This window comes from Danio rerio, chromosome 9 (assembly GCF_052040795.2).
Source record: "Danio rerio strain M-AB ecotype USA chromosome 9, GRCz13ab, whole genome shotgun sequence".
Classification (NCBI taxonomy): Eukaryota; Metazoa; Chordata; class Actinopteri; order Cypriniformes; family Danionidae; genus Danio; species Danio rerio.
Genome location: NC_141029.1, coordinates 21,208,070 through 21,235,000, shown reverse-complemented (window position 1 = coordinate 21,235,000; position 26,931 = coordinate 21,208,070). Strand labels below are relative to the sequence as shown.

The window sequence follows — 26,931 nt, the reverse complement described above, 5'->3', positions numbered from 1 at the left end:
ATTCTTTGAAACTGGTCCTTTTAGGCTTTGATCCAAATTGCGCCATTTGATGATGGTTGCTTTAAATTCAAATTTATTGTGCTTTTCAAATTTAAATGAAATTGTGCTCTTTTCAAAAGAGGGCGGAGCTCCAAATGCCTATGCATCAGCAAAGGTGCAGATTCAAAACAAGCCTAACGCTATCTCTGTGAAAAACTGAAAAAGTCAAAGAAAGTATCTCAGAAGGCAGTCTATGGAGAATATGTGGTTTACTTGTGCATCCTAAAACTCAACATCTATAATCCATTTGGTCACTGACGTTATCTTCAGCAGGTATGTTGTGAAAACTCTAATAACGGACGGTTGCTTATTAGTCAGGGCTGTTTATGCTAATAAGATCGTAACTAATGGGAGGGCTTTCGCCTTTCAATGACATGGACAAAGGGAGAATGTCAATCAAAGTGTTTATGTTTATATTATGTGTGATTATTAAAAGAATAGATAACTATTAGAGGCTGGCTACATTCACACACTGTTGTCAACTGTGCTTTTAAATCATTATTGCATAATATGTCCCCTTTTAATCTAATATTATTTTTAAAAGATGTCTGTATATGTATATTTTTGTACTTCTTTAACATATGCTTTCTCTGCAAGCAATTTTGACTGACAGGTCTAGCAGCTTTTCTTTACCCATGGAGCAAATATTTTTAAAATAACTTGGAAGGAATTTTTTCTATATCCTTGGCTTGTACTGCAAACGTCTCGAGTCATCTGCAGGTCACTCCACAGGTCTCAAATAACATTAATTTCAAAGAGCTCCATTGAATTAACCAGATGACAGCCAGTTGATAGGTTCATCTATACTGATAATCATTCCAAAGAGCTCCACTATTACAACACCGTAACAAAATGAAACTGTATCAATAGCCGCATTTTCACTGTCGGGCCAGTGCGAGCCAGGGCTTTAATCGGGCCGGGCGGGCTGGGCCAATCGCCCGGGAGGTTAAGCAGTGAGGCCGAAATCATGTTGTGTTTCCACAGTCAGGCTAGTAGCTTGCAGCGCGTCACACAAATCCCACCCCCAGAACGTCCCCCGAATTCAAAACGTCACACAACCCACCCACTTCAGCGGGAATCAGGCAGATAATGCACACCATCACATCATAACGAAACCATTCAAATAAAGACAACCGAAACAAACAAATGACCCATTACTGTTCAGCATTACATTATATGTCTATACGCACGGGTCTGTGTGTTCTCATTCATCATATTCATTTACTCGCCGACCGACTATGTTTCGTTGCAGTCAGCGGCTATCGACTAATAAAGCTCTTCATGTATTAAAGAAAAAAAGATAGCCTAGCCTACAGAAAAAAGGTCTCCTAGATTCTGCTTTCACTCACCCAAAAAATGCTCTGTTTGCATGATTTGATTAATATCATCGTTTCTAAATACTTAATAAATAATATTTTAAACCTTCTTCGGCGTTTATTGTTTTTAGAAAATATTTAAAATTATGACTTTAAAACGGTTTGATGTATGTAGGCTATTGTATATACCTGAATAGGTTTAGCTTTTGTTTTGGTTTATTTATTTAATGCGATTTTATTATCCAATAATTGTAATTCTTTAAATTATTTCAATATAGCTTAGGCTATTTTATGAAGATATGACACTATTGTTTTGAGCTACAAACGTGGACATGAAATTTGTAAAGTTTTATGTCTTTCTGTTGTATTCATATTGTGTATTATCTCCAAAATAAATAACAAAAAGAAAAAAGCAGCGCGTGAACAGAGCTGTGAAGGGAGTGCACTTTTCCTCGGTCTCACACACACACACATACAGGCATCTAAATGTGCACAAACACACCTTTTAAACTTGACAAAAACTCTTGAAAACCTTTACTGTCTGCTGTGTCTTTAATATGGTGTAAAGATTATGCGTTATTTAAAAGTCACTTATAAATTAAAACTTTATTATTTTATGCAACAGCCTTACATTTAAAAGGGAAACATAAGGGCGATCAAATGCAAAAAGACCCCAGCCTATAAGGCTAGATGTTTTTTTTCCCTCATTAATTTATTTGTTTGGCACATGTACTCGTGTGCGATCGGAAAGCTGTCCACACTCTGCCTCTCCTTTCACTCCGCCCTGAAGCCCCAATTGGCTTTCTTTGGCCCAAGGTATTCGGCGGGCCGAAAAAGGCTGGCCGCTGGCCCCAAGAAAGCTCAGATTTGGCCCGATTAGGCCCCAGAAGTGACAGTGGAAACGCCACTGGCCTTGGCTCGCCCTTGCTCGCTCGCTTTAGGAGCGATAGTGGAAACGCGGCCTGGATGGTTAAGCAAAAAAGTGTAAATGTAGCAACTGAATTTGTCTGATGGCACTCACAGGAATGCGTAAAGCTCCCATGAAGCTTATAGCGGATGGTTCTGCTTCACTTTTCACCACCACCACCTGCTGCACAGGAACACACACTCCAATGCTCTCCTGACCCAGCAGGAGCTCTGTGTCCCAGCTCTGAATAAACACAAGACAGGCCGACAATTAGAGATAGCACAGAACACTATAAAGAAGAGAAACAGAGATTAAAACGCAATGACAAACCTGTGCTTTAGCTCCTGGCTTGTACTGCAGGTAAAGGTCTTTGTGTCCATTCACACCATTGCAGCTTTTATGAAATTTCTGAAAGAAAACATTGAATGATTTTAGAGTTATGTAGCTGGATATACATTCTAACATGAAGCAAATCTTTCGAAAGTTTGCAAAAATGAAATTAAATCCCAAATGTGAATTAGGCGTGTTTTTATCAAGTTGTTAGAGCGGTTGACAATACTGTTAACCTAGCAACCAACAGTAAACAAGTCAAGCATAATGAAGACAGCTGATAGATGCATCAGAAATCACTAACTACTCGAGTTGGTACAACATTTGAATGTACTTCGCGGGCATTAGAAAAGTATGTTTAATATACAGGGCTTTACATTAACACCAAATGCGGGTAGATTTCAGCTTTGGCGGGTTAAACAGACAATCCCACTAGCCACTTTGGTTTGACAATATAAGGATGACCCAATACGCATGCAAATGTGATCTTAGAATCGATAAGTAAAATAACTGTGATCACGCAAGCAGAAGAAAGCAACTGAATACCAAATGAGAGAATGATAATAACTCGCGCTAACAGCTGATGTGATGCGCGTGACTTCTTAACGCGTGCACACACCCGAATCGTGAAGCAACCATGTCTGGAGCAGGTTCTGGAAACGCAACTGTCATTGGTTCTTTTTCAAATAAACTAGACAAAAAGTGATGAACATGCATCCACAGTCCTGATGCTTTTAAGAGGTCAAAATGTGTCTTTTTGTAAGCAGCACCGGTTGCTTTCACTTTGAACAGATTATTAAATTGCCTAAAGTTAACCGTGTGCATGTGATCATCCTTTCATTATCACTCACGGTATGTTTTACCTGCTTTTATTTGCCTACGGTTTTATTTGCTTTCATTTTTGTTAAAATGGTTTAATTATCTTTTTTTATAATATTGCTTTAATGGGAGATGAACTCTCCATTTATGTGCAGTTAACTGGTGATCCAAGAGATCTTTAGCCACGACAGATTTCTGTGCTTATTTTGATACATGACAATCATTATTTTTTAAAAGTCAATTGCTTTTCTTTCTTTTTTACGAAAAGTTTTGTTAAATAAAAAGTATAGTATACAGCTATATTTTGCTTGTTTTGACACATTAAAAATTTGTGGCTAAGAAATAATTATTGTTTAGTATGGTTATAGAGATAAGTTTGGTAAATCGTTAATTTTGAGCTCTAAAAAGTCATGTGAAACACAAACTAATTGCAATATAACACTATGAAACCATGACTCCTTTGCTCATGCTCATTGCGCAAGCTCATACTCCACTCACAATAAGTGAGATGAATGAGGACGCATGTGGACATAACACAAAATTTAAATCAAGTAATTTTAGCATGTCAACGTCAAATTTATGCATATAAAATATATTTTCCCAACAACAAAATTGTGGCTAGTGAAAATACAGCATTGCAATTAACATTGGAAAACTACTAGCCACAGTGGCCGGTGACTAAATATATATATATTATAATTGTGCATAGAATCATAATCAGAGAATCTGCAGCAACAACAGAGCGAATGGCACAATTCCTCCTGGCAGCATGTTTTACACTGTGCCACTCTGGCATAACACCTCCTAACTTGTAAATAATTAATCACTATCAACATGTAGTAATGCTTAACAAAAAAACAGGAGGCATTAGGATAAATAATGATGCAGAATCAAGAATCGTGGTGGTAAAACACTACAAATCGTAGCTCTTGAAATCTTCAAGTAGTCATTCTCCATCCCGAATGTTTCTGTTACTCTTAAATCAACATAAGCCTGATGAAGCGTTTCAGAAATGTGAACTCTTGCCTCGCTCTACTGAGACTTGCAGGTGTACGCATCACAGCGCTGTTGTCATAGCGACTGCTGTTGAGCATCGATGCGTCATGTTATCGAACCGAGCTGACCTCAGAGTGCTGGGAAAAGGCAACTTAAGTGGAAATGACACACACACTCTCTCTTCCATTGTTCAGATCAGTAGGGAAAAAAAAATATATATTTTTTTTCTAGGTTTCCGGCACATATTAAGTCTCATTTTTCACTTTTATCACCTGAAATGAACCAACAACACAGAATCTGATATTTTAACAATGTCTATGGATTTGTTTGGAATGGTTCTCAGCATATTGATGAAAATGTCTACAGTATTAGAATAGATTCTCTCACCTGCAAAATTACAGTGCAGTCAAGAAAGACCATACTTGAAACACACATGCATTTGCAGTCAAATCAAACATGTAAAGGGCTGAGTGAGGTCATCAAAAATCCATATTCCACACTGGTGAAGCTTACAGACCAAGTTTTAAATGCATGTCTATTAAAAGTGAATTTTATCATTACTTTGACTCATACTAGACAACCTAAAGTCCAATATACTGACATATTGATAATAAAAGCCAAAAACAACAACAACAACTCAGTTTTGGTTTTCAAAACTATTCAATTTTTAACAGATTTTCACCTGATTTCATAGTTAGAATTATGGCAAAAGACAGAAGTAAATGCAAACATGACTTAGATGTTTCTGCTACTACTCAAGTTTCTATGTTTTACTACATCCAAACAGAGATAAAAATGTATAAAATTGTATGAGAAACTGCAATTCATCTAATGTCCACTAGAGGCTGGCTCCAAAAGAGAGTCAATCCTATAGACTCCTCATGTCAAAAGGCCCAAGTTTACTAAAAGGTTAAAAAAATGGCTTTGGTCTATAGAGCTAATATTGCCCTTCGTGACAAGTGTAAGGAAGTACTTTTTTAAAGATCTCATTTGTTTAATTTATATTAAGCTTTAAATGTCTGCATAATGAAAGGCGTGGTCACTTGAGTGACTGGTATCTGCAAATTCCAGCCACTGAATTTATATTAATATATAATATTTCTGAATTTATATTACTTCTATATTATTGAACTTGTAGCATATATGACACATTTGTGCTTTTGTTTTATGTGGTTAATTGCTTTTTGGGCAAATTTCTTACAATCATTAAAAATTATGGCATGCTGTGCTGTTGACTGTGCTCAGACCATTCAAGCCTGGCCTTTATTTTTTAGGGGATAGAAATTCGCTATTCTTATATAATTTTATTTATCAATTTATTTAAAAAATAAAATAAAGCCCACCTATGATGACAGCTTTTTGAAGCTGTTTGGACAGAACTGTGTGCTGTGTGTAGGAATAATGTTTCCACAGTCAAATTGGGGTGATATAAACATAATACGTCTCTCTTTTTAAATTTTCTAACGTTAAAAATAGGATTTAAAAATCCCTCACATTTTGAGGCCCACAACAATGTGGCGTAGGAGTATGGTTTCCCCGCCCACCAAATCGATTGACAGCTGCGTATTAACATGTCTCCACAGTAATGTGTATAACCATATCCACAAGACAGGATGTCCTCAAAGCAACTGGGATTAAAAGTTCTGTTCAGCTCATTGTGATCATCATCAAATGTGATCAAGAATAAGTTTTACAAGTTTAAAATGTTTTTTAAAACAGTGCACGTTTGTAATGAAGATAGTAAAATCGCTATGTAATTCATCACCACAGCTGCAAATCAGTACAATTTTAACAGTTATAATTATATAACTGAATTATACGATGCTTCATGGTTCATGGACTTAAATCAAGTTTACTTTGTACAGTACATTAACATAATGGATGTCCATACAGCAGTGGATATTAATGTGTATCCATTGTGTGTTACTCATTGTTGCAGAAAGGCTTAAAGTAATTCCACAACAAACATATCAAATAACCCTTGGGAAAGTTCTTACGTAAGGGAGATCTGCTTCATTCTTGTCTGTCACTGTGTTGTTTACCTGAGGTGAGACGCAACAGAAGAGGCTACAAGCATCAGTACACGCAATAGCTCTGACTCGCACATATGGAATGATGGGCAGTGATAACCAGCACATTTGCATTAAAGGCACAGGCAACAAATATTTTCTGTATATTTTGTATATTTCCAATATACAGAAAGGTAAAATAAATAATCTGATGGGTGTTTTGAGACTGAAACTTTACAAACACATTCCGGAGACACAAAGGACCTACCTTAAATTTTAAAAAACGCAATGCCTAGCTGTTACAAACATGGACTATATTTGTATTTGGCAGTATTTAGTACTGTTATTTTGTAGAATAATGCGTAATGTGGATTAATGCATTGCTATTGATGCGAATGCCTATGTTAGCAATAATAACGACATCTGCTTGTTGGATAGTCATGGCCACAGCAGAGCGAACACAACAGTTAAAAGCATACACTCAGAGGCCCCGTTTACACAAGTGCGTTTTAGTTTGAAAACGCATAAGTTTTGCTACGGTTACGCCATCCGTCCACACTACGCCGGAGTTCTCGAGCGCCGAAAACGGAGCTTTTTGAAAACGCTGGAGAGGCCGTTTTCATTCTAAAACGCTGCTGCTCCGTCTCAGTGTGGATGGGGAAAGACGGAGACATCTGAAAACGGAGGCGGGGCTGCAAACGTTCGACTATCTGATTGGGGCTTTTCCTCAATATTAAGTAGCCCACACACAGTTCAGTCTCGCATCCTCTTCTTATAAGTTCAGACTTCGCAAGTTTGATCAAGGCTGCAGTATCCCCCTTCTCAGTTTGATATGGAAAACATACCAAGGACACGGGTAAATCTTCAAAGGGAACAGTGTACTTTATAACTTCATTCACATCACCTTGGCTACGTTGTTTCCCTTTCTCAACAATAAAATGTAAACATGATTTAAGAAACTGCCTATTTTCTTTTTAATATTAGCAACTTAACTGACAGCAGAAATGTTGAGGCGTCGTGCTGCATATATGAGCGTCATCTTCACTGTGTGGATCTTTATAACAAAATGGAGCCGATAACAACTGCCTCCTTTCAATTTCAGTGAAAATACGAAACACACCCTCTCTTCTGCTGAATATCAGTTTTAATAATTGATAATTATAAAAGTATAACATACAATAAGTTTATACATTGTAGGAAATAAAGGCAAGCGATCAGTCAATGTACCTGGATTAATCATTAACTTATCTTTGCACTTAAACAAAACATGTTACCCGTGAACAAGTAACTTAATAGATTCCAATGACCAAAGTCAGGGAATTGGCCTATGTCATTAGATAAAGACAACAACATGAATGAAATATCACGTTTAGCAAATATAGTGAGATTAGATCCAGCGGGAGATGCTTGATGAGCAGTCCGACAAGCAGAGCTCTCATCTGGGTAGAAATACTGGAGCGCTTGCCCGAGAGTGTCTGTGGTCACGTGATGTGCGTTTTCAGCGTTTTGGTGTGGACGGAGAGCTGTTCAGAAACGCTGGGTAAAACGCGAGTGTGGACGCGGATCGTTTTCATTCTACAACGCCGTTTTAAAACTAAAACGCACAAGTGTAAACGGGGCCAGAGTTTCTTTGCTCTTCTATGCTGCTCGGATACCAAAACTGCCTTCCATACCAAAATTTGAGGTTTGCGTGCCACTTCAGTGTGTAGCAATGATAACCACCTAGTCCCGATATGCCTACTGCATAAACGGTACTGGTCTATGCTCGCACTACAACAAGACAAATGTGTGAACAAGTATAAAGCTGTTTTGACACCTTCCTTGACCTATTTATGGATTTACGGTTGCATCCCTTCTCAACAACAGTGCTCATTTGTTCCTGGAAAAATACATGTACTGTACTGACTCCAAACACAGTGTTGTTTACAATACAGTACAGCCACATAGGTCAACATGAGTGAATATGAATAAACTGTGGACTAACCTGACTGCTTGGAGCTGAGCTCTGAGTACTGGCGGTCTTTAGATCATTAGGGTCTGTTAATACAGAAAAGGTGGCATTAGCATTCATCAATCATATTGTCAAAAGGGTTGTCAAAAGTATCGAGTTCTGTACCATTCGATACTAAAACAAATTTTAAAAAACAATATCCGTCTCCTGCTAACATTTTAGAGCTGCTGTCTTGAATAACCCCTGATTGGTCATTGTGCTCAACAGATATGATTGTGGTTGGCCATGAAGGTCATCGTTTACTACTCTTCATTGCTGTACACAAAGTACAAACACTGATACACCAACATTGGAGCATTTCAAATCTGCGTCAATCAGCTGATCAGTCTATTAGTTGACATATGAGCGACTGATCAACGTGTCACTGAAACGCTCCAGTGTTCATGTACAGCATCTATGTTTGCACTTAGTGAACAGTGGTGAAGATGGGTAAACAATGACCTTCACACTTAATCACAGATATTGCCATATCAGCTTCTCTGACTATGTCATGGCAAAAAAAAAAAAAAAAAAAAAAAAAACAGTTTACAACATTTTATAAATATAAATTTTCTAATTCTAAAAATAAGTTAACAATAAAAAGGTATCAACATCAATAAATAACACATAAGATAACATACAGAAATAATAATAAAATAAAAATTGAAACAGTTTTTCTGTTTACTTTTTATCAAAATTACACAATTCTGGAAGGATTTATGTATGTTGAGCACATGAACACAATGGCCAGTCAGTGCTGTTGCAACAGCACTTAAATGCTAGCAGGAAATGGGAGCTTGTTTTTTTTTTTTTTTTAAATGTCAGTACCGATTGGTAACGAACTTGATACTTCTGACAACCCTATTAGCTATTGCTTTGTCACAATTCTTCACCTATAGGGACATGCACAAATGCAAGAGGAAGACATCAAATTCACTTACGCTCTATTAGAAAGAAGAAGCAGATGACACCCATGGCAGCAATGATCACTCCAGGAACGATGAAGGACAAACCCCAATTAGAGGACACGTAATATCCAGCAATCAAAGAACCCAGAATGTTGCCCACCGATGTATGAGAATTCCACAAACCCATGATGAGGCCTCTCCTTTTAACAGCAAATTTTTATTAAGTTTAATCTTAATCTTATGACTAAAAAGGGATTAAGAACAGAAAAGAAATTCTGTTCACTCAGCTACCATATTAACAACCCCCCTCAGGCAGCTCATTCAAGACCAACGTCCTATCTAAACGAATGGGGGAATAATGAAATCACCGGACTTTCAATGAAATCACACATTTCAAAATTAACAACAAAATCTGAACTAAGCTGTCCCATTATTATTGTTGACAAATCCAAAATTACATATAAAACATGTAATTAACAGTTTGCTTCAGCTACTTGCTCCAAAGTTGCTAGTTTGCTTCAGTTGCATACTCAAAAGTTGCTCAAAAGTAAACCACGGTGAGTGTTGTGGGAATTTTACATTATAGGACTATTAGTTGTATTAGTTTAGAAGTGTATTGTGTGCTGTCCAACTTAAAGTTTATAAACACCACTGGCATACAGTATTAATAAACAGGAAATGGTCTGAGGTGAAAAATCACCCGCAGTGACTGACAGCTAAAACTGACAGTCTTTGCTAAAAAATATATCTGTTTTGCGCTGTCTCAGAAGTGCATTTGAAATGTGCTTTGGATTTATTTAAAACTACTCTTGGCATGTCTTCCCCTGCACATTGACACTTTTTGGATGTTTAACCAGGTGCACAGCTAATAAGAGTTGGGGAAAGTTACATTTGAAAGTTATGCATTTCAATATTGAGTTACTGCCCAAAAAGTAACTAGTTGCGTTACTTAATTACTTGCCATAAAAAAAGTATGTAAGGGTGTCACGATCCTCCAAATCCTCGATTTGATTACATTTTCGATTCTAAAGTCACGATTCTATTTGATTTTCGATTATGAATAATTAATTAATTAATAACAAATTAATTATTAGTAGCCTACCGTTTAAACTACCTGACTTGCATGGTCTTTGTTTTACCCATAAACAAATCATACAGTAAATAAATAAAGGTAAGTTACACACATAATTACCACCTGTCAATCACTTTTTTCAGCGGGACTCATGAATAGGCAGTGATCTGTGTCGTTATAATGGCGTCGGTAAAAAAGGTACACAACCAACAGAAACTAGCCAACAGTATCTGAGGTGTTCGCTAAAAAGACTAAGTACTTGTGTGAAAGTAAAAGATGGAAGCAGTCTACTGACCCGCTGACTGCCTTGACCCGCTGTCTCGAGCGCATGACAATGTGTGTGCGTCTGTATCTGTGTGTGAATGAGTGTGTGTGGTCACGTGATGTGCGTTTTCAGCGGTAGTGAGGAAGGAGGGCTGCTCAGAAATGCTACACGCCAGTGTGGATGTGGATTGTTGTCGTTCTAAAATGCCATTTAAAAACAAAGACATATTAGTGTAAACAGGGCCTGAGTGTGTATTTTTCGCGAGCGGATTTGTAACGGGTGAAGGGCGGAGGATCGCGATGCGTCCATCGTCTATCATCCCAACCGTAATACGTACATAGCAGAGCTTGCAAACTGTGTTTTTTTTGTCGACAACACGAACGTTGTCAACATAACTAACAGGAAATCAAAAATACTTCCACACCGGCGACTTCATTGAAAGAGGAGAGGATTTAAACTCTGTTGACGGGTCTCCTGCGTCTGCAGTTTAACAAGCACTTTAACAAGCATGTTTTTTTCCCACTTGGCAAGCCAAGCTAACGTGACATGGGGGCGTGGCAGCATCGACGATTTTATTTTTTGATTCGATAATCGAAGTTGAGCATAAATTTCGATCAATTTCGAATAAAAATTGAAATCGTGACACCCCTACAAGTAATGCATTAAGTTACTTTTGTGTTACTTTTTATTACCTGGCTTAGGTTTGATTTCTTTCAGAACTTGCTTTTTTTCTTTCTATTTGAATAGAAGAGCTCTACAATTACCAACACCCTGTATAACCTTTATTTACCTAAAAAAACTAATTTAAAAATATTTTAGGACAATGTAATCTGAGAACTTCATGAGACCAGAGCTGTATACCGTATATACAGATTATTAAAAGTTTAAGGCAATGTGTTTGCTACTTTTGTACTATTCTCATAAGTAAAACTTTTTTTTTAAAGACTAAACTAAACATTTTCCTTTTCTTCAATGAATTCAGCAATTTATTTTTTAAAAGCTAACTAATTAAACTAAAAAAGTAACTTGCATTACATTAAAAAAGAAGTAACTTAAATATTATTACTTTTTTTTTTTTAAAGTAATGCGCTACTTTACTCGTTACATAGACAAGTAATATTACTATGTAACTTGCGTTACTTGTAATGCGTAACCCACAACACTGCAGCTAATGATCGCACATGTCCTGTTGGGTAGATGGTGTAGGTAAAAACTCTCCCTGTCCAACTATTTTATTTTTGCCTTTATTAGTTGACGAAAATGTAAGTACATTTTCATCAAAGCTTTTCTCATTTAAAAGTGATTCTCATTCAGTATTTCTTTTGTATTATTGTGCAAAAATGTTGTTGACAAAAAAATTTCACACACGAAATTTGCACTTATCTTTAGTGAGATTTACTGAATAATAATGTTAGTAGAAAATATAATGCTGCTCACCTGCCCTTGCCAAACCAGTTACCAATGCAAGTCACCACACTAGGCCAACCAGTGGTCTGAACCAAACCATTGGCAACCTACAGATCAAAATCACCATATTCAATTAATTTATGAATAATTATGTGACGCTAATAAATTAACACACGTCAATGTTTTCACAGTATATATATATTTTAAAATTTAATAGACTTACGTATGGCACTCACCTGAACAAATATATAAAAGCCAAGGCTGTGAATGTCATAAATATATCCCAGTCCAAACAGGCAGGTAAAAAGACCACTGGTCAACATGCCCACAGTCAGGTAAAGCCGAATGGGCAAGCGCTCTCCGATTATTCCACTAAAAAAGATAGCAACAAAACATAAACAAACTGCTGTCAGGGGCCTGTACAAACACGACAGATTCCCTGGTTTTATTGCTCTTTTTACCCATGGAATCGTACTAGAAAAAAAAATTTAGAGATGAAATTAATTATAATTATTTTAGATTATTTATATACTTATATTTGTAATAAGCAATTTTACAATAAATCACCATTTTTTGAGTCATCATATGTAAAGATAAATCTTTTGAAAAACTACATAGAACTTATCATATATTTTAACATTATAACATAGAGAACATATCACCATTTCACATAATATATAGCACCTCAATATCTAACATATTATCCACTATGTAAAATGTTTAAACTTTAAATCTTTTGAATTGGTCTGACTCATAAGTGAAATGTCAAACACATCACTTTTTCATAGTCTTTGATTGGCTGTTTGCTGCTGATGTCCCGCCTTCATCTGTGTACGCTCATAAATTTAGGTTCAGAGAAAGTTAATGATCAGCTTCATGGTACCAACAAAGCCTGAGTGCACTGGTTTAGTTTTGTCAACTCTAAACTAATCCAGAGTTTGTTCAGCCATCAGTGATGACCCAACAGGCCACTGGTGAGCTTATAAGAAGACCAAAAGGCAAGCATCTTTACATTTAAACGGTAACACTTTAGAATAACTATCCATCATAACAAGTTAATAGATCATTACTTAACTTTTAGTTGATGTGTTCTAAATAAGTTGTTAAATAAAAATTAATAGTTTGTTAATTATTTATAACTGTGCCTTATAGATAGCCAATAGATAACTTACAAGCTGTTAGTTAACAAGTTCTAATGACTTGTTACTTTATTTTAATGATTTATAACTATACCAATTAAATTAGTAATAGATCATGAACAAGATTTTAGTAAATTATTTAATAAAGGCTTGATAAGTATCAGTTAATAGTTTATATATGTTATGGGGACAATATTCTAAAGCTGCAACTATTCTTCATTTATTAACTGTTAGTAAATGAGGAACAGTTGCAACTTAAGAATAACTTCAACATAACAAAATACATAAGCTATTAACCAACACTTAACTAATATATTAACTCACTTTACAGATCAGTTGTTCATAGTTTGTTAACCATCTACAAACACCAGTGAAACTTTTGTTGAACTCCCATGATTCCATGGGTATAAAGAGCAATTATATATATATATATATATATATATATATATATATATATATATATATATATATATATATATATATATATATATATATATATATATAATTATTATTTTTTTTAATCACATCAAATTTCTGTAGCTTGAACTTGTTCCATCCATTTGCTGTTCTACAATGTTTCACTGGTGTTAGTAGATGGTTAACAATATATGAACAATTGATCTGTAAAGTGTGAGTTAATATATTAGTTAAGTGTTAAGTATTAGCTTATGGGTGTTATTGGGACGTTATTCTAAAGTTGCAACAATTCCTCATTTACTAACAGTTAATAAATGAAGAATAGTTGCAACTAGAATAACGTCCTGATAACATATAAAAAATAAACTGATACTTAACAAGTCTTTAGTAAGTAATTTACTAACAGCTTGTTCATGATCTATTACTAATTTATTAGGTATAGTTATAAATCCTTAAAATACAGTAACAAGTTGTTTAGAACTTGTTAACTAACAGGTTTATTAATTGAAAAACAGCAAAAAACATGTATTAATGATTTTAATTAGGTAGGTCTGTTCAAAAATATAATTCTAGCATTATTTACTTACCCCATGTTATTCCAAACCCATAAATCTTTCATTGATCTAACACAATTTTTTTTTTTTATGAAACATGCAAAAATTCTGTTCCACCCCTGACAGTTCATTACACCCAAATATTGATGCTTCAAAAAGTATATTGCACACTTCAAAGGCACATCCTTGAGTTTCAATTTATTGCTCAATTATTGATATTATTATAATTGATAACAATTATTATTATTGTTCAATTTCACAATATTACATAAGCTTTTTGTATATGCATAAAAAGAAAGCCACACCTTTACTGAATATTTAGTTTCAGTTGGAAGTACATCAACATACCGAAATAAGACTTTACAAATCATGATTCATGCAGACTATAAATGAAAAACAAAACAAAACAGTGTTTTGTATCTGCTCTTACCTGAGAAACATGCCAATGGCATAAGCAAACAGGAAAGAATAATCCATTGCTCCAAGTAACTGCTTATAGTTATTTCTGTCTACAATAACAAAAAAACAAATGCGAAATATTTTATGTACTGAGTGAAAATGACAAGCAGATGCTGCTTGTGTGTAATATAATATGTGAAATGTTACCGAACGGTTTCCAGCTGCAGTCAAACTCTGGGTGATGTCCAGGCTGTTGACTGCTGCTGCTGATCTCTGTAGGAGCCTCCACCGCATGAGAACAGTTCTTATGCAGCTCACTCTATATTAACACATACAACATCAGCTCGTCACCATGGGCAAAAACATAAAACCATTTTCTATCATTTCACACAGGCTATGACATCACATGGTGGCTGACTGTATGATGAAGTGCACTCCTGGATTACACTTACACGAGATAACGTGTGATGGAAAATACTAAAAAGGAAAGAGCACTTTGAGATATATGGAGTACAAATACAACCATTATTTATTTTTAAAATTCTGACTACATATTTTTAAATAAATGTTATGTGAATGACATCTCATGTGGAAATGATCAATAAAAATAACATTATTTCCTTAACTTTTATTTCTTTGGTTTCATTGCATTGTTTCTTCATCATTTATTTCAGTATAAATGGTTACAAAACACTGACTTTAACCATGTAATTTATGACTTAAAGTAAAATGTCTGTGTAGAAAATTGAACAATTCATATAAAATAAATACATACATACAATTCAATACCATACATACAATTTTCAAAATATAATTTCAATATATTACCATATTGTGACTTTTTAAAATAAAAACGATAAACAACAAATATTCTGTTAAAATGAATAATGAACAATAATAAAATACAATTTATAATAAAAAAATATGAAGTATTATTTATATGATTATTATTGATTATAATAGAATAATAAAAATTAACAAATAAAGGGTTCAGATGCAAAACCCTCTAAATCCATCAGACCTCTTTTCTTGTAAACTAGCATTTTCTATCAGGCTCCTCTGATTTGGTTCAACAGTTTAATTTTATCGACATGGAAAAGGTTATTAGCTGCTAAATAAAATAACTTTTTTTTTTAAAATGTGACTTTAGATCTGGGGTCACCAAACGTGTTCCTGGAGGGCCGGTGTCCTGCAGATTTTAGCTCCAACCTTGATCAAACACACCTGATCAAGGTAATCAAGGTCTTACTAGGTATAGTTAAAACATCCAGGCAGGTGTGTTGAGGCAAGTTGAAGCTAAACCCTGCAGGGACACCGGCCCTCCAGGACCGAGATTGGTGACCGCTGCTTTAGATAATTCTTGGGTTTTTAACAAGGTCGATTTTCTTTTGTGTCAAAACCGCTAAATCCACTTGTGCTTTTTTCCAAAAACCTCTAAATCCATCTATCGAGACAAGACATTGCAATTAGTTGAAAAAATAACGTAGAAGTTATTTTACCAAATATAAAACACATTACACAAACCACCTAAAATTAAAAATATATAAATCTGTCAAGTAAATGGCGGTTCATTCCGTGGTTATAACCCTTAATAAACCAGAGACAAAGCAAAAGGAAAATAAAAAATTAATGAAATCTGTCAAGTGCATTAATAAATAACAATAAAACTGACATTAATCAAATCTGAACGATCTGTTGTCATTTGTGATATTTGGGATTTAGACTTAATGCAAGTACAGCAATGTAGACATTGTAAACTAAAATTGTTAGATTCAAATAATGTAGTGTAAAAACATTGCGAAACATCAATATGCATTGTCCATTAATATAAAAAGCTTTTTAGACATATAGGCAAGTATGAAGTAATATAAATAATGAAGTTTTATACATTATATAAAAAAATAGCTTACATTAACAAATAAAACACAAGGTAGGCCTTCTGTTTAAAAGGGGGATGTCTCACAGACATTTTTAGATGATTTTATTCATTCGTTTTCACTATACACAAGGTCCGTCTCTTTTTTTGTCTTATATTTATCCTTTTAGCATCCATGTGAGATAAAAGAACGGCATCTTAACTTCATCTTTTGAAAAACACAGTTGCCATTTAATTCTTAGTAAATCGGACTCATAGCGTCCCTGTGCAAAAATGTAATGAATGCACTTTACACTTCCGACTGTACAATATGTTTTCTTTTTCTTATAATGCACAGAGTTTTGAGGTAAGGGACATTTTCATTTGTCATTGACCGACAGTCGGACAGGCTCATCCAGTTCATCGAACTCGAACGATCTTTTAAAAACTAAATCAGAAAGCAAAATAAAACTGTCTCATAAAAGCCGGCGTATACATTGAAAACATATGATTCGATTCGTGCCTTCTGATTGGATCTCGGGATATAGCGTCTTTTGCTGTCAAAAGCAAGTGGCATTTAGAGGCTTTTGCAAATAATCTGTCATTTCTGAATGTTCTGATGCTGCGATTTAGATGATTTGAAGAAAAAATATTTGTTGATCTACTACGTGCCTAAAGCATTCACTCAATGTCATTAGCTCATTTTTGGCGGAAGTGGCGTTTAGTGGCTTTTGCATCTGAACTCTTCAAATATTCTATTAAAATCTGCAGCCCATTTTCTCTTTCCCTTTCAACTGCTAAAATAAGTTTTTTTTTTTTAAGTTTAAGCTTTTCACAGCAAACATCGTTTTAAAGGGCGCCTATTTGACCCCTTTTTCAAGATTTAAAATATGCCTTATGTGTTTCCAGAATGTGTCTGTAAAGTTTCATTTTAAAACACTTATCAGATTATTTATTATACCTTTCTGTATATTGGAATTTTTAGCTCTGAACACATTGTAGCTGTTTTTCTAGCCTGTGTCTTTAATGCAAATGAGCTAGTTCTTCCTGCCCACCGTCCCCATGAGGAGAAAACCTCTATGGCTCTGATGTGCCATCTCCTGCTGCATCAAATAAACAGCACAATAACAGACATGAAGGAAGCAGATCTCAAATAACGTTTGTGAAAAATACTACAGTACGAGCTGTTATTTGATATATTTGTGGGGAGAAACTTTAAGCCTTTTCTGCAACAATGAGTCACACACAATGTCATTACAAAGTTGACACGCACACACAGCATGCGTGTTTATGTTAATATACAATTCTGTATGTTAATGTACAAAATAAACCTGATTTAACGTCCACAAACTAGCATTGAATCATCTTCTTTTGTAATTGTACTGTCATGTGGCTGTGGTGATGAATTACAGCGATTTTACTTTCTTTACTTTATTACGAACAAGTACCGTTTTAAAAACATTTTAAACTTGTGAAACATTCTTGATCACATTTGATAATGATTGATGATCACAGAAAGTAGAACAGATCTTTTAATCCCAGTTGCTTTGTGCACATCCTGTCTTGTTGATATAATTATACATTTTTACATTATTAGACATAATATAACAACATTCTTTATATCACCCCAATATGACAGTGGGAACACTATACCAAACAGTTCTGTCAAGACAACTTACAAAAGATGATATTCTTCAAAGGTGCCCTTTAAATTGACTTTATAGAAAATATTGAAGTAAATGCTCGTAATATCACAAAGTGCATTAAAATACTTTGACTGATAATGTAGTTTATATGTTGCTATATACAGTACAGTTGAAGTCAGAATTATGAGCCCCCCTTTGATTTATTTTAATTTTTTTTATATTTTCCAAATGATGCTTAACAGAGCAAAGAAAATTTTACAGTATGTCTGATAATATTTTTTCTTCTGGAGAAAGCCTTATTTGTTTTATTTCAGCTAGAATAAAAACTTTTTTTTAAATTTTCAAACACAATATTAAGGAAAGAATTATTAGCCCCTTAAAGCTAATTTTTTTTTTCAGATAGTCTACAGAAACAATCATCATTATACAATAACTTGCCTTATTACCCAAACCTGCCTAGTTAACCTAGTTAAACCTTTAAATGTCACTTTAAGCTGTATAGAAGTGTCTTGAAAAACATCTAGTCAAATATTATTTACTGTCATCATGGCAAAGATAAAATAAATCAGTCATTAGAAATAAGTTTTTAAAACTATTATATTTAGAAATGTGTTGAAAAAAAACTCTTCTCTACATTAAACAGAAATTGGGAAAAAAAATAAACGGGGGCTAATAATTTAGTGGGCCTAATAATTCTGACTTCAACTGTATATATTTAAGATATGCTATATATTTTACTATTTACTCTATGCATGTATGCTGGCTGATAACGTTTATTCATTTACTTATTAAGAGCTTAATCTACAAGTACATCACAGTATAATTACGTGTCAATGTATTGTCTTTGTATAATTTTCTTTAACTTTCTGGCATCACATTCAACTCAAAGCTTCAATTTAAGTTTCAACCAAAAGTAGGTGTGTCAGCAAATGTAACTGTATCTTTCAGCGAGTTGCTCATTTACCAGAGCTTATGTTACTGTACCTTAACAATGCTGATGGGTTTCCTGGAGAGGTGGAAACTTGTGTAGAGCAGAAAAGTGAGGGCAAATGTGAAGGCTTTGTACCTGTGGAAAAATGAGGACAAGGTAAGAGAAACTTTTCAGAGTGAAACATCCTTTTGTCATACTCAATAACAATAGAAAAGACTGAATTCATGCCAAAATAAGTTAAAAAATTAAATAAAAAAATAAAAGCACGCTGGGCGTATACTGAAAGCATGCGCAAATGACAGACGCACCCACTGCTCAGTTACGCAAATGAGCTTGTTTGATGAGCAAACAAATCAGAAGTTAAAGGAAGCCTGTCTCACAATTGCTTAACGTCAACTAAAAAGGGCAAAGTAGAGACTTTTGAAACTCCACTGATGTTATATAATCTTGCTAAGATCCGGTTTGTAGTCTGAAACTGATGCATAGGGCCCTGGCATGTTGTAAACCCTAGGCTGGCTTGCCTTGAAGATCTTGAAATTTATACCTGCATGCAATATTCTGATCCTGAAGGGTTTTAAACTTTATTTTTTTAGGACACACACAGAGAGGAGAAAGGAATGAATGGGGAGCAGAGAGAGGAGAAGGATCGGGAAAGGACATTAAGCAAGGAATCTAACTCGGTACTAACCACTGGGCTATTGGCACTGACTGATCATAGCTATTTTGACAAGCTTTGGGAATCGTTACCTTCTCATAGGCACAAATTAATTGATGATTTCATTGGTTGGTTGGAAACAATGCTGAATGTTAATTGATCCTTTACCAGCATGCTATCCGGCCAATCATAATACAATATTCTGTTCCCCCATCACTTTCTGCCAAAAGTAATAGTAGAGCAGTAATGGTGATTGAATTGAAAATTTAGAAAAAGGGACTTGCAAGTCAGACAGCAGATACAGCAGGCTGGGTGATGCACAATTTCATCCTTCCTTGAAACCTACAAAAGTGATGTGCAGTGGATATGCTTGTGTGGAAAAATCACCATCAATGGTGCGGCCATTTGCTGAACGGATTACTCAAAATGCAAGAACTCAAAACTACTTACCTACTCTTGTCTGCAATTGGACCAGGACAGCTTTAGTTATAGATGTATTATAGTTTAGTCTTGTTTAAGATGCAAGCTTTTGCATGTTTGTAAATTATTTGTTAAATGTCAGTACACATCAAGCCAGTGGGAGACAACTGGCACTGACGAAACCCAATTGAGTTGTCACCTAGCAGTGGCTCACATCTGGTTCCATCTGGACCAAAAAGCTGTCTGTAAACACACCAAACAGACTAAAGCTGACTTAAACAAGAGCACACATTCTGCACCTGCATGGGAGGACGTGTATTTTCGCACCCATGGAGGGAAGTATTAGTTTTCTCATTCAAAAGCAGAGACCGGAACTTCTACTGTTTTTCTGTAGTTAAGAGAAGGTTGCTCAAGCTTAGAAAGTATACCATAGGGTAATTATAAAGCTCTAATTTTCATTATTCGGTTTATTTTGTACTTTTGCATTCACAAGAAGATTTTCAGTTCTGTAGCTTACTGTGACAAAACACTTCCACATGTTCAAAATAAACAGAAAAAGCAAGCACTGGGGATTTCTTTTCATTACTGTTGTATCGTATCCGTACCAAACCGTGAGTCCAAAACCGAGGTATTAACCGAACCATGACTTCAGTGTACTATTATGTATTGTACTGTAATGTGTATTTATATAGCGCATTTATTGTGTATGGCCATACTCCCAAATCGTTACACGATCATGAAGGGGGTCTCTCCACGCCACCACCAGTGTGCAGCATCCACTTGGATGATGCTACGGCAGCCACAGGACAACGACGCCAGTTTTATTTTACAGCTCATTGTGTTCTACGACCTGATTAACACATTGTGTTCTGCATTCATATTGGCTGTAGACCATTGTCAATCAATCTCCTTCGTGCCGTGTGCCTCCTGTACATTACAGAATGCGTTCAGCTTGCCTAATTTACATGAATCTTCGATCGCTAGCAGTGTGACTCTGAAATGCTTTATTGAATGTTTGCAAGTTTTCACCCCATCAATCCCATAGTCAACGAAATGTTCTCCATTTCCAACGAAAGAAACCTGCAGTAGAGGAAGATGATAACCATCGCACAAAAAGTAAAAACATCTGAGGCCTCATGTATGAAGACTTGCGTTGAAATCATACTAAAACATTGTGCATGCACAAAGATGCATACGCAGTAAAAAATTCAGATGTATGAAACACTACGTACGCAGAATCCCACGCATATTCTTTGTACATGCGAATTAACGTGAAACGCACATGCACGAGCGTAAAACCCCTCCCTACCTCCTCCTCTGTAGGAATACGCTAATGACTCTTACCTTGGCAAAACCAAACTTAAAAGAAATGGCAAAAGCAAGCAAAAAGAGAAACTTTGAACAGAATGTGAACAGGTGCTCCTATTGGAGGTAGACTGGAGAAAAACTGTGTTTTTTGCAAGTTTGTTGTTGGAATGAGTTAGTTGAGTGATTTCCGCCCATTTTATTAACAGAGACAACAATGTTAAAGAGGGAGATCATTAGCAGTGTGAGTGGCGTAGCTCGTAAAGTGCACAGTTTGAATCCAGCGTCTGATGAATACATTTTTCTTTTTCCCCCACTACTTATTAGATTTTGCCTACTCTTCATCATGAGGAACACAAGTCAAAATCTTTAATAAGTGTGTGTATTATGTTATTTGTATTTGTGTACTTGTATGTGTGTAATATGTGATTTGTATTTGAGCATCACATATTATTTGCACATTTATTGAATGGAAATGTTTCTGATTCATTTATGCAAATTCATCTTCAGATTGGCGCCTTTTTAGCAATGTACGTGCAGTCGATCGCTCCGATTACAATGGGAAAACCAGCGATCGCTGCAAGTTGCGCTTTAATGTTCATCTCGTCAACTGAATGGTATGGAAACTTTGTATGCCTGCTAGACATGCGGATGATCTGGTCCCATACAGCTGCCATTGCACGGCTCAAAGATACGTTGTAGTGTGCAATTTAACACAATTGCCTCCAGTAGTCGCCAATGGAAATCAAACAAACACACACAAGAATTGTGCGTACGCCAGACATGAAGTTGGCGTGGACCAACGCACATTCTCACGTTCATTTCATCGTTAGTAAATCAAACCGCGAGCGTGAAACCTGGTGTACACAAAGTTTTTGTGCGTACGCAGCGTTGATACATGAGGCCCCTGGACATGCTATAGGTAAAAGCAACACAGCTGTAGGGTGCCATTACAGAAAAAAAATATTATTTAGTTTGATACATTCAAATTTACAGCCTTAAAATATCTGTAACATTTTAAAAAATTAAGCTGACTTTTTCATAAATTTCACTATTGCAGGTTATTTTTAGAAAGTAACTTCCGTGATGGAGTTTGCATGTTCTCGTTGCGTTCTCGTGGGTTTCCTCCGGGTGCTCCTGTTTCCCCCACCGTCCAAAGACATGCGGTAAAGGTGAATTGGGTAGGCTAAATTGTTCGTAGTGTGTGTGTGTGTGTGTGTGTGTGTGTGTGTGTATGACTGTGTGAGGATGTTTCCTAGAGATGGGTTGCGGCTGGAAGGGCATCCGCTGCGTAAAAACTTGCTGGATAAGTTGGTGGTTCATTCCGCTGTGGCGACCCCAGATTAATGAAGGGACTAAGCCAACAAGAAAATTAATGAATGAATGAACTTCCGTGATTAACGAGGGACCACTGTGCACCCCTATTTTGTAATATTCAAATGATCCAACTTCCCATGACTACTGTAAGCTGTAGCATCAATCTTTTTTTTTTATTTCGTTTTCATTTCCAGTTATGCTCACATCCTGAATATATCCTTCCTCATATGCATATTGCACATTTTTATGTCTCCTTCTGTCTGAAATCAGTAAGCTATGAAATTTTTTGCAGAAATTATTTGCCATGTCGTTAAGGAGTGCACAAACTGATAGTGGAGCATCATGGTTAAAACTGATAACTTGTTGGACATGGACAAGTGAGCGGGGTTTGCGAAGGGTCAGTTGGCTGCAAGAAGAAATAGTCTCGGCGGAGAGGAGCTAGAGAGTCAAGTGTACAGAGCTGGACATGATATTAAAACAAAAATCCAAACAAATATCAGGTTCCCTAAAAAGCAAAGACAGGTAGGAGAGGAAAAGAAAACAAGATTTTTTTTCAAGAACATTTTTTTGATTTCAGGTGAGAAAACGGTATTGTGTTGTGTGTTAACAGCATTGTTAGCAAGCCAGGTCTGCATTTTCTTATGTAATGTTCCAAAGCCAACAATTAGCATTCTTATGTCACTCCAAACACGTAAAAAAACCCTTTTTAAGAACAAATAATGAAACACAAAATGCAACCGATTTCTGTATTTGCTCTTTTTTTTTTTTTTTTTTTGGTAAAGTTAAAAGCATATTTTCAGTCCCCTGCACGTCTAGTCTGTCTGGTTTTGACGGTACATAGGAATTTCAACACACCTAGTTTAGTCTATGCATGCCTGTGAACAAACCAAACCGGATTGATCACAGTCCATCCTGAAACAGAGCGAGTGACGCAGGTGTGCAAATGGAAATATGCAAGTTGTGTTTAAACACACACATTATAGAATACATTTGTTACAGCTGTCAGGGGAAAAAAAAAGAAAGATGTACTATAACCTACGCACTATATACCCAACTATCTAATATAAGCGGATTAAAAGGTTATTTCATCATCCAACAACAGAGTTTGAAAGTCTCTTCAGCATCAGTTTACCAGCATTTTACACTCCGAGAACAACTATAATAAAATCACTTGTGTACAGAAATTAAAGAATCTTAATAACAGCTCATAACGATAACTTGAAGCAAAAATAAAATACTATTGTATAGTAAACTGCTTCTTAAAGTAATAATAACAACAGTGATAACAATAATAATTCATTATTATTGTTACTATATTAATACTATTATTATTATTCATAAAAATTATTTTATTTTGAATGAATAATTACACAGTAAAAAGTAAAACTTTTTCCCAGTGATGGGTTGCAGCTGAAAGAGCATCAACTGCGCAAAATATATGAGGGATTAGTTGGTGATTCAATCTGCTGTGGCGACCCCTGATAAATAAGGGACTAAGTCGATGGAAAATGAATGAATGAAGTTAAATTATTGTTATTTTAATATTACATTATATGTTCAAGATTTTCTTGTTGTTAAACTATGATTTCATGATTTTTGTTTAATGAATTTTACATGCTTCCAGATTATTATAATCTATTTTAACCATTTAGTCTATAAAAAAAACAAAATATTATGGGGTACAAAAACACAATATGAGGATAAAGAATTCTTATATAACTGCTTATATTATTATTATCATTGTGCGTCAAGGGAGTCCATTAAGTTACAATACAGAATTATGTCTAAATTACATAATTCTGCATATCAAAAATGTGGTCAAAAACCTAAGAGCTTACATTACCGAAGAAAATTATAATAATAAAATAAAATTATAAAATAAAATATAATATGAAATAATTAAACAAAAACAGCAGGGTATATAACTGTGTGTGTGTGTGTATATATATATATATATATATATATATATATATATATATATATATATATATATATATATATATATATATATATATATAATTTTGAAAACATCTCTAACAAATCTCCAACTATTTTTTTTTTTGCTCACAACATGTCTCACAATTCTTAGCTTATATCCGGCACTCTTCATAGGTTCTTCTAACTGTATTACCAAAAACTGCTAAATCAATCATGCTACTGTAAGACAAAAGTCATTCAGAACTGCAAATAAGCTAAACTCTTCTCTCAATAGTGGAAACAAGTTCCAAAGAAGCCACAATCAACTTTCATACCAATAAACAAATAAGATAGCTGGGATGTGTGCCCAACTATAATGACAGACATGCTCTGTGGAAATCTGGTGATCTAGATCAGAGCCTGCTGATCATCAATGCCAAACACGCATGCAAATGTTTATAAACTCAAACTCACCACTGGTCCCGGTTGAAGGATGCCAGGAAACGGATCCCAGGAGGAACTGGTGCCATTTCAGGTTTGTGTGTGTTTGCAGCTGCTTAATAAATCTCATAAAGATGTTAGGCAGGACGCCGGAGGATATGTGGTCACAAGACCCATCTCTGAGCAAGAGGACATTGTGGTGCGATCAGAAGGATGGAAGGTTTCATTACAAAGAGTCACAACTGTGGCTTTACATTCTGAAAGAACAAACAAACAAAGATACAAGTGAATGAATGAATGAATGAATAAATAAATAAAGAAAGAAAAAAAAGCCCTCTGCAAAAAGAGAAGTGAATGAAACTTTAAATTTGATTAATTGCATATTCATGGCATATTGTCATTATTTATTTCAGAATATATATATATATATATATATATATATATATATATATATATATATATATATATATATATATATATATATATATTAAAAAAAGACCGAACTGTCAAACATGATAAACGACGAAGTCAAAACGTGGCATGTTACCGTACAAGCAGAACTAATGTTTATGAGAAACAAAAAGATATTTTGAAAAAAACTAATACAGTGCTAAAATATAGTTATACTATGATCGGTTTAACATTTAATTATAGTGTGACTAAATAGAGTAACATTAACTTACATTATTATTATTCCAGTAGGTTTAAGTTAATGATAACGTTGCTCTCACATTTGCTGAATGTCGTCGGAAGAACGGGTTTTATCAGTCAGAAGTGGGAGAGCGTTTATGAAAGATATAAAAGCATATATTAAAGGTTTGGTTTAAACAGAGGAGGATGTCTCACCACATCTGCCATCGCTCGGTTCAGCGTTGTCTTTAGCTACCGACCGTCGCTTTTACTTCCTCATTCAGCCGGTGCGAGATGACGTAAAGAGGAGCGGTAAAGGCAGAAGATTGTTTCAAAGTAAAAGACTTTACTCGTTACAATGTGCGATTCGGTCTAAGTTACATTTGTTTTACACTTTTAAAATCGAGAATGGTCGATACTTTAATGAACCAATATATTAATACGCTACTGGTCAAAATGCTGAAAAATTAAGTTTTTGGTGACGCATGATCTTTCAGAAATAAAATGTTGATTAGTTACTCTCATATGAAGAATCATTCATAATATTCAATCATTAAAAATGTCTGTGATCATTGTCATTGTTGGAAACATTAACTTTTCCGGATCCTTTGATGAATTAAAAAAGTAGAAAAAGAAAAAGAAAATTAACAAGATTATTAAAAATCTTAAATATTTATTGAGAAGCTAAACAGTATATTAGAAGGATTTTTAGAACTTTCATGAGACACCAAAGACTTTAGTAATGCTGAAAATTCAGCTTTGAAATCAACATATTTATATATAAATAGTACTATATATGAAGCAATAAATAACGTTATAATAAATGACATTAAGTAAATGCGCATAACTTTATTTTAAATAAATAAATAAATAAATAAATAAATAAGTAAATGAATAAATAAATTTGGTTATTTTAAACTGAAATAGGGCGGTTCATTCCACTGTGGGGACCCCTGATTAATAAAGGGACTAAGCCAAAAAGAAAATGAATGCATAAATATACTGAATTATTTTCACAATATTAGTAAAAATTTTATTTTATGTTAATCAAATAAATTATGTTCTTTAAAAACTTTAATAATAATAATAATAATAATAATAATAATAATAATAATTATTATTATTATTATTATTATTATTATTATTATTATTATTATTATTATTATTATTATTATTATTATTATTATTGTCAGACTGGTTTGTTAGACTGGTTGGACTCTTGTTCGACTGTGTTCTGGCTTCACATT

General features: G+C 34.8%; 1 protein-coding gene across 2 annotated transcripts in view; it reads right to left on the bottom strand.

Annotated features, from left to right (window-relative positions):
- slc37a1 (solute carrier family 37 member 1) overlaps window positions 1-25,934 on the bottom strand; it is a 52,046-nt gene extending 26,112 nt beyond the window's left edge. The window contains exons 1-11 of one of the 2 annotated variants that reach the window (XM_087266388.1): window positions 25,738-25,934; window positions 25,088-25,311; window positions 19,053-19,134; window positions 14,775-14,886; window positions 14,599-14,677; window positions 12,295-12,430; window positions 12,089-12,165; window positions 9,348-9,514; window positions 8,401-8,453; window positions 2,593-2,670; window positions 2,377-2,505 (exon numbers count right to left, since the gene is read on the bottom strand). In XM_087266388.1, the coding sequence (XP_087122514.1) occupies window positions 2,377-2,505; window positions 2,593-2,670; window positions 8,401-8,453; window positions 9,348-9,514; window positions 12,089-12,165; window positions 12,295-12,430; window positions 14,599-14,677; window positions 14,775-14,886; window positions 19,053-19,134; window positions 25,088-25,143 (969 nt within the window). In that variant the 5' untranslated portion in view covers window positions 25,144-25,311; window positions 25,738-25,934. The remainder of the gene's footprint in view (window positions 1-2,376; window positions 2,506-2,592; window positions 2,671-8,400; window positions 8,454-9,347; window positions 9,515-12,088; window positions 12,166-12,294; window positions 12,431-14,598; window positions 14,678-14,774; window positions 14,887-19,052; window positions 19,135-25,087; window positions 25,312-25,737) is intronic. The other variant, NM_001007439.1, reaches the window with a different exon arrangement.
- Between the last annotated feature and the right edge of the window lie 997 nt (window positions 25,935-26,931).